Here is an 8,370-nt window from a genome sequence, read left to right on the forward strand (position 1 = left end):
AGAGTAACAGTTGATAGAAACCTCAAACCCCAGCCGTCATGTGGAAACCTGCTACCACCATGTTTCTGCTCTTAGATGAAGAAAAGCTTGTAGTCTTCTCAAAGTAGGCCGTCTTCATCCGTAGTGAATCATAACAGCATGACCATCATATTCATGCCAGTTTTCTTTAATTATTATTTTTTTCATTTTTACAGGACAGAGCGATTTTTTATCCTGCCTCTCATACAAACAAACAATTATGCTGCACATTCACAGCCGCCGAGTTATTTCAAGCAGCAGCTCAACACATTCACAACTCTCTGAAGAGATACACGACCAGCTGGCCCTCACTGAGCTCACACACACAACTAGTTTCTTTTTCCTCCCTTAAAGTTTGTTCAGCCCCCCCCCCCCCCCTTGCTCCGTAGGGCTACATACCTAACCGGCAGGAATGCGATTGTACTGCAGCTGAGGAGCCGTCAGACTTGTGGCGACAAGCACATAGTCGATTGCATCACATCCGAGTGAGTTATCTGAGTGAGTCTGAGGGTGTGTTTGTGTGTGAGCGAGTCTTTTTTTTTTTTCTTTTTTTTTTCTTTTCCGTCCTTTTAACATGTTAAGTCAGATCAGGAAGTGTGATGCTGTGACAGTAGAGAAGGAAGTGGGCACACAATGGCACTATGTTTGCTTCTGGGACTGGTAGCATGAGAGGGCCCCGAATGAAGACCCCTCTGCTGCTGCTGCTGCTGCTGCTGCTGCTGACCACTCTGACTAAAACAGGTAGGACTCGAAGATTAGTCTCTTTACCCTCCCAACTCACCTACGCTTTCCTGCCTCCTCCCTGCTTTCTCTTTTTGCGCTTTACTTTCTGACTTTGTGACTGTGAGTGGAACGTCTTGATAGGACAGATGAATGAAATAGCCAGGCTTGAGGATCCAAAGTACTTCGAGGTTAAGTCACAGTTTGGCCGAAACTCACTTTTAAACACTTTTTGTAAAAAACATATGCCACGTGTAGAAGCTTAATCCCTTCTGTATTTCAAATTAAACTATTTTAAGTAAAAGCCAGGATCAACATACCAAATATATTTGTACAATATACACCGTAGCCTTAGCATTTATAAAACTGATCTTTTGCTTTCCTCTTTTGTTTGAAGCAAAGAGGAACTTTTTTCTTTTTGTAATCTTTTACATCGTGACAAAGCTCTGTCGGGAACTAATTGCTCAACATGTTGAATATCTCCACCTACTCTGTGCTGTCCAGTAGGTGCATTTTGCAACAGTTTTGATTTGTGTAGCAACGGCAGGAAAACATGCTCACGGAAGTCTTAAGTTCCTGTCTGATCTGACTGTGACAGTTTGTCAGATGTTGTTTTAGAATCTAAGCACATTGAGTCCCAGCAGAAGTAACTGACTTCATTCACTTTGAGTACTCATTCATTCACTTTCAATATGAACGCTGCACATGTTTCCCTTTGAGTTTCACTATCTTTTTCAATGACGGTAACCATAAAGTAACGAGAGGCTTTGAATTGCAGTGTTGTGCGAAAATGAATATGATGATACAGACACTGAGATACCTTACGGGGAGACAGCTGATGCAGAGCCAGAGGTTGATGGTGCTGCAGAAGGTAAGACGAGACTAATAAATTCAAGAAATAATAATACACTATGTGGCCAAAAAGTATGTGGACACTGTGGGGCTAGACCGCTCAGTCCCATTTTTTCTCTTTTAACAAGATAAAATATCTTGTTGAAGAGACACTTTGTCAAGAGAGCAGCATAAAAAACACTGTTACAACAAGAAGTACGACATCAAACAGGACAAGACAACCGTTAAATGCGGTCTAAGTGAAACATTTTCCAGTTATGATGCTTAAACAGCTATGTGGATCCAAAAATAACAATAAATTCAGCAATGGTACTTAGTTTTGATTCACTTTCTTTTAAAAAATAGAAGAAAACTTTGTTAGACAGAGTAGCTGATAGTGTAGAGATAGAAGGGAAACATGCAGGTAAAGAGAGAGAGAGAGGTGTTTGACATTTTCACCATACGGCTACCATGATGTTCAACCCTCAGGAGTTCAGAAAGAAGCCGCAGCATATGTTAAAGCTTTGCAGTTTTTTTTTGTATTTGTTTTGCCCAACTTTGTTTTAACTCCAGGAAATCTGTAGACCAAATTTGAGAACAGCACAGGCCATATTGGTTTTGATTTTACAGATAAGGAGGACGCTACAGCATACAGCGATATTATAGACAATAGTGTGATCACAACTTTGTGACAACAGTTTGAGGAAACCCCCTCCTGCACAAAGCTATGCAGGTCTATAATGAAAACGTGTTCAGAAAGAGCTGAAACCAGAATTTGGTTTGATTTTTAGTTTTGTTGACTTATTCTTTGATCAGACATTTACAGATGTAAATCAAAATCAGAAAGTTAGATTCTATTTTTTCAGGGCAAAATACCTTATTAACACTGATGTACTTTTGTTAAATGAAAAAAAACCCATTTAAAATACCTACCATGAGAACATTTTTAATTACAGAATACAAAGTCTTTTAGTGTGTGGTATCACAGGGCACAACCCGTGAAGGGGCTGTAGTCAGTGGACTGAGTGGTGGTTGGTGAGGGGACACTATTATTTTTTTATCAGATACAGATAGGAATACACATTTCTTTTATGACACAGACACAGATGGTAGTTTTGTGTTAAACCCCTGGTTCATTTATAAGGCGTTTGAGTTTTGTACTTCTGTTTCACTGAAAGACACTCATTCTGGTCAAAACATGTTGTTGAGGTTGACTGTCTTTAATGCATTTGAACCTACCTGGTCTTGCCTGCACAGAATGACTGTGAAGACTTTCTACAAGTTATAACTTGTTGTAAACTTCTTTTTTTTTTCTTTTTTAGAGGAGTGGAAGCTGTTCTAACAGCCTATTACTGTAAGGCAGCCTGTCTGAATGAGACGTCAAACAATCAGATAATGCTCAGGTGTCCACGTACTTTTGGCCACGTGTAATGAATCTTCAAAGCTCATGAGAATGACTCTTTGAGAATGCTGTCATCATGATGACGTGCCTCTCTTTGTTTGTAGGAACACTCCCATCTGTTTTTGAGGTCACTTCAGCACCGGACCCCACAGAGAACAGTAAGTCCACAACAGCTATATATCTATATGGTGTTGTTTTTGCTGAAAAACCTCCATCTACCCTCAGGAAGGCTATTAAAGAAGTGATTCATTGTTCAGTCGTTCTGAATGTAACAACATAACGCAATTTTATGTCGCTGCTTGGCACTATGTAGTGGAGAGAAGAGAAAAACGTCAGTACTCATTGACATGCTTCAGTAAAATCATCTAATCTTTCCTCTGAAAATCCTGAAGGTCATGGCTCAGGACAGACCCCTGATGGTATGTCACTGTCATTTACGACTTGTATCATTAGATTAAATGTCCGGACAATGACAACTACCCTGCAGCAGCAAACGTTTATGACAGAAGTAACAAATCTAAAGACAGACGACCGTTGCCTTGCTTCTGCAGATAGTTCAGGAACCACAGTGGACAGCAATGTTACGGGTCCAACCGACCCACCAGGCGAGGATGTGAGTCCCATCATCATCCTGATCCCGGTGGTGCTGGTGGTCGTTATCATCGGCATGATAGTTTTCGGTATTTTCATCAACCGCAGGTGGAACGAAAAAGTGAGGAATCAAGGTATGTCCATCACGAGAGGGAACACTTTCATGGGGGGTGAATGTAGTTTTGTATATCACATTTAAAGCATTGGAAGAGATTTGTGTATTATAATTTAAAACATAAAATGACCTGCTAAGTCATAAACATGTTCAATTATAGATTATCTGTGTGTGGCCGGGGAACTGACGCTAAATCTGTCCTCATTTGTGTTTCCTATATTAAATTACATATCAATGTTTGCTATTAATAAAACTCATGAATACTTATTTATTTTGGCTCTTTTAAGTTAAAGATGGCGATTTATCATAATAAAGATGACTGAGCCGTGTTCTCTTCTCATAGAGCTGAGAAAAGAGGATCCATATTTGGATGGGTCCAGTACAGAGAAGGTGCCAATGTAAGTATTGAGAATTTAACTCTTTTTTTTTTTTTTACAGCTGCTAACTTGAAAGACTGTTGGCAACAGCGTAAAATGATTAAAGAAACGTTCAGTAGCCCATCTTAATGTAAAATGCTTTGAGAGAGAGAGATTACCCTTTTCCTGTTTGAAAAACATGACCTTTGTGCAACAGAGGTTTAGGTTTCATGTGCATACTGCTGTGAGAGTTATGTTGAAGTAATCAACACAAGTTAACACAAGTCCTACCTTGTGGCTACATATCTGTCTTCACTACTTAGAACATCAACAAAATCTCAAATATTATATCTACATCTTGATTCATTGAGGTCACCAAATTGCATTTGCATGGAGATACAAGGCAAACAAATTCTTCTTCTCTCGCTATGTGCGTAGGTGCACGGCTGTGCAGGGAGACAAAAAGCACCTCAAATAAAGGTCTAAGATGGACGTTGGCCTCAACGTCCTATTGGAAGCAATTGTGAGATTTTAAATCAGTGAAAATCAGATAAACAAGAGAAGGCCTAAGACCAAAGGAAGCTTACTGTAAAATTGAATTAGTACAGTAAGAAGGAAATGGGGTTCAACCGAAACCAACTGCTGGTGTCAGAAACATTGAAGTTAGTTTGTTAAAGTGGCGATCCTTAAGATTTCAGTCCTGGTTGATTAAAAATATTCTATTTGAGTGAAACCAAAGGAATTACACTTAGAGTTTAACAGTCTGGAGTCTTGGGTTGTGTCCGAAATTCCATGTTCAATTTTGTGTTTGTGCAGTGGAGAAAAACTGTAATACAGCATTTGTTTCTGGGAATGTCATCACAGACACGTCATTTGTAAAACTGCAAATATTCATATATTGCAGTACTTTTGTCAGTGAGTCATAGGCTCAATCACCACTGTGTTACCTCCTTTGGCGATTAAAAGTAACCTAACAGACATTTATTTGATTAAAATCTTTGAGATTGCCACTTTAACACTGTTTTTTGTGTCTTATTTGATGTCCAAACACTTTGTATCTTCCAGGCCCATGTTTGAAGACGACGTGCCCTCTGTGCTGGAGCTAGAAATGGAAGAGTTGGGCCAATGGATGAAAAAGGATGGTAGGTATCTCTAAATAAAGCGTGTAAAGACATTAAAGTATAAGAATATCTCAAAGAAAAAACAAGAGGTGTCATGTTTTCTGCAGAAAAGGTTAGATTCACTCTGAGGGGATCTTTTGAGGAATATTATAAATATGTATTGTTACGCATGTCTGGAAGTTGGATTACACACTCCCAATGTGGTTATGTCTGGATGTCAATGACACTAGACACTCACAGTTAATTTGATTAACTTTTTTCTTAAAAAGTATTTGTTAACACTTTTACCTTCTTAAAAAATGTATTGTTTTTATGTATTTCCTGTTCCTGATAGATGTGTGTTTGGAAGCGGTGGTAGGACTCTGTTATAGGCTGAGTTATTGTTGTTAAGATCTTCTCCATTGTAACATTTGTTGTAATTGGACTCAATGAAATCCTTTGTGTCTGATTGTCTGCTCTGAGATGAAAGCTAGGGGGAAAAAAGCATGAAAATGGGTAAAAAAGGATCCATTTCTTACAGTAAGATTAGTTGTCGGCGTTTATCCAGCAGAGGTCACTGTTGCTCTAATTGTTGGTGTCAGTTTATCACATTTTTGTAAAGAGCATATTTTAAAGTTTGAGGGTTCAGAGAATGTTTGAGTAATCTCATGTGTATGTTAATTGTTTTGTTTGTTCTAGATGAACCTACAGAGGACTTTAAAAATGCATGAATCTATTTGTGGTGAGTACAATTTTCACTTTATTTAGTTTATGAACACATGCCGATTTTATTCAGTTCCTTGTCATCGTGATAACGTCATGAGAATGTCGGTGTCAGGTGTGAATACAACCTGCTTCTTTATTAACCTGCTTCTTTATTATGAATACACTCGAAACAATCACGTAAATATCTGTCTTACACAATAACGCAACAAAATACAGATCAACAGGTCGACTTGGGCTGTTTCCAAAATGTTTGCTATTTCCTGCCAGCCCGTGTTTGTTGTGATGCAGCAGCTGGTTTCACTATATAGCTACGGTGAACTGTAACCCTTGCGTCATGGTACCGTTTGAAAGCACAAACACTCCCAACACCTGCTAGTCATTACACCAGGCATGTAAGTGTGGCGCAACTTAACCCCGGAATAGTCTCCTTACTGGAAGCGCTGGGAAGGCGAGGTCAAGGTCCGCTTCGGTGTGAAAGATGTTGACCAACATCATTTACACACGGCTCTTTTTCTCAGGATTTTATTTCTAAAGCTGTGCAAGAGTTAGAGTGTACTTTCATTCAATGTGGAGGCCCTCTGTACACATTAGGTTACACAAGAGACGTCAGAACCAAAGTCGATGGGATGTAACTACTGCTGTGTTTACACGCTGCAGCAGCTCATACCCTGTTTGTCAGGGCTTGTTGAAAAGATTCTTCAAACCTCGAACACTATATGGGACTATTTGAGTCAAAGGTCAGGAAAAGACACACACTCTGAATTGACTAAATGACTGTGAACTCCATCACAGCTCCTGACTCAGGCCACCAGAGTTCAGATACAGTATTATTGAGGAGTGGCCTCTCTGACTCGGACGTTGTCGCCTCTCTCTCTCTCCCATGATTTCTGCAGGTCAACAAAGGACGCTCTCCAGGCATGCAAGAATACACTGTCAACAATGTGTCGATGACAACGTGGATGTGCTGACCTTCTCTACAATAATCCAGGAACAACTCTGACGGCAGCAACTAATGCGACTGCCAGGGCGCAACATCGCAACACTTAAAGGACACTAGCAAACATTATTTTCATTTTTAAAGAATAACATTACCGCAACTTATTGTCCCTGAAGGTATTCAGTGGACAAAGATTGGACTTAAACTTGTTGAATAGTGGCTTTTTGGTCAGTGTTGTGCCCTTTCATGTATTGCTGCATTGCATTACATTACATTTATTTAGCGGACGCTTTTATCCAAAGCTACTGACAAAAGGTGCGTTCAACCATTTGGCTGTAACTCCAAAAATTGCACGAATCAAGCTATTTCATTGACTAAATATGCTGATCTACTTCAAGTGCTAAATTTAGAGACAGTAAGAAGTAGAGAAACAAAAGAGTTTTCAGTCTGCGATGGAGGATGTGTCGATGCTTTGCCTGTTTTCATTGTATTGTTGAACTGTCGAGAAGTCATCGGCTATAATCCCCGGAGATGCACGGTATTTTCTGCCAAAATCCATCAAACAGGGTGAAAAGTAATTAGATTTAACTTTTAAAAATCCCTGTGCTTCCCCTTTCTGCAGATTCATACTGTGGTTCATGTGGTCATCTTAAAGCGCATTAGGCCGGTACTCTTCTCGTCTCCACCACAGATATGACTGTTTCTGCTGATGGCTTCTCTTTAGCTCAAAGCCTCTTTGTTGTATTACACTGTGTGACTCCCTCCAGCTGCAGGTTTTAATGGGGAAATATCCTGTTGAAGATTGCAGGCATGCATGACAGAGAAGGCCACTCCTTTTCATGCCTGTGCAGAGCTGGTTAGGAGTGTTTTTTCATGAATTCTCTAAGTGTGAAAGCAGTTGCACTCATTTCTTTTCTTCGAGTCTTTTGATAAATTATTACCCGTTGCTGAAGCAGCTTCCAAAAAGCTGCTGCTGATAAGGTTTTCGTCTCACCATACAGTAGATAATAACTCTGTTTTGTTTCAGGTTTGGCATAGAAAGTGTTGCATCTAAGCAGTCATGACACATGAGAGTGCCACTCTCTGAACGTGTCAGTCAGTATTTTTGCATTATCTTGCACTATAAATATGAGAATACAGTATACCAAAAGATATTATTTTCAAGGAATGCCTTTTGTAAATATTTCATATGAGGCTGTTTGTCTTGTTGTTTTGCTGATGAAGCTTTGAAAGAAATTTCATGAAATAAAATCTCTTGAAAAAATCCCGATGCCAGTGTGCCTCAGGGGATGGATGTGTTGCTTTGCTTTTAAAATATCTCCGCAACTATTGGATGGATCGCCATCAAGTTTGGTACAGACATTCATGGTTCCCAGAGGATGAATCCTACTGACATTGGTGGACCCGTGTCTTTTTATCTGCCGTCTCCACGAGGTTGACATTTGTGGCTTTGAGTGAAATGCCTCGACAGCTATTGGATGGATTGACAAGAACTCACATACACGCATTCATCTCCCCCTCAGAAGAAATTGTAATATAAAAGTTTGATATAATGTCAAAGTTTGGTGACCTCC

General features: G+C 39.6%; 1 protein-coding gene across 3 annotated transcripts; it reads left to right on the forward strand.

The window, feature by feature from the left end:
- Positions 1–519: 519 nt before the first annotated feature.
- Positions 520–8,070, forward strand: tmem154 (transmembrane protein 154). Of its 3 annotated transcripts, XM_079159522.1 has the most exons (9): positions 523–759; positions 1,517–1,609; positions 3,076–3,129; positions 3,364–3,390; positions 3,523–3,696; positions 4,021–4,075; positions 5,099–5,175; positions 5,833–5,875; positions 6,753–8,070. In XM_079159522.1, exons 1-8 carry the CDS (start codon positions 660–662, stop codon positions 5,862–5,864), a joined length of 612 nt encoding a protein of 203 aa, XP_079015648.1. In that variant the 5' UTR covers positions 523–659; the 3' UTR covers positions 5,865–5,875; positions 6,753–8,070. The 3 variants fall into 3 exon arrangements, with proteins under 3 accessions (XP_079015647.1, XP_079015648.1, XP_079015649.1); XM_079159521.1 differs by having other exon boundaries at positions 520–759; positions 3,364–3,696; XM_079159523.1 differs by lacking the exon at positions 3,364–3,390 and having other exon boundaries at positions 526–759.
- The last annotated feature ends 300 nt before the right edge of the window (positions 8,071–8,370 follow it).

This window comes from Pholis gunnellus, assembly GCF_910591455.1.
Source record: "Pholis gunnellus genome assembly, chromosome: 5".
NCBI classification, from domain to species: domain Eukaryota; kingdom Metazoa; phylum Chordata; class Actinopteri; order Perciformes; family Pholidae; genus Pholis; species Pholis gunnellus.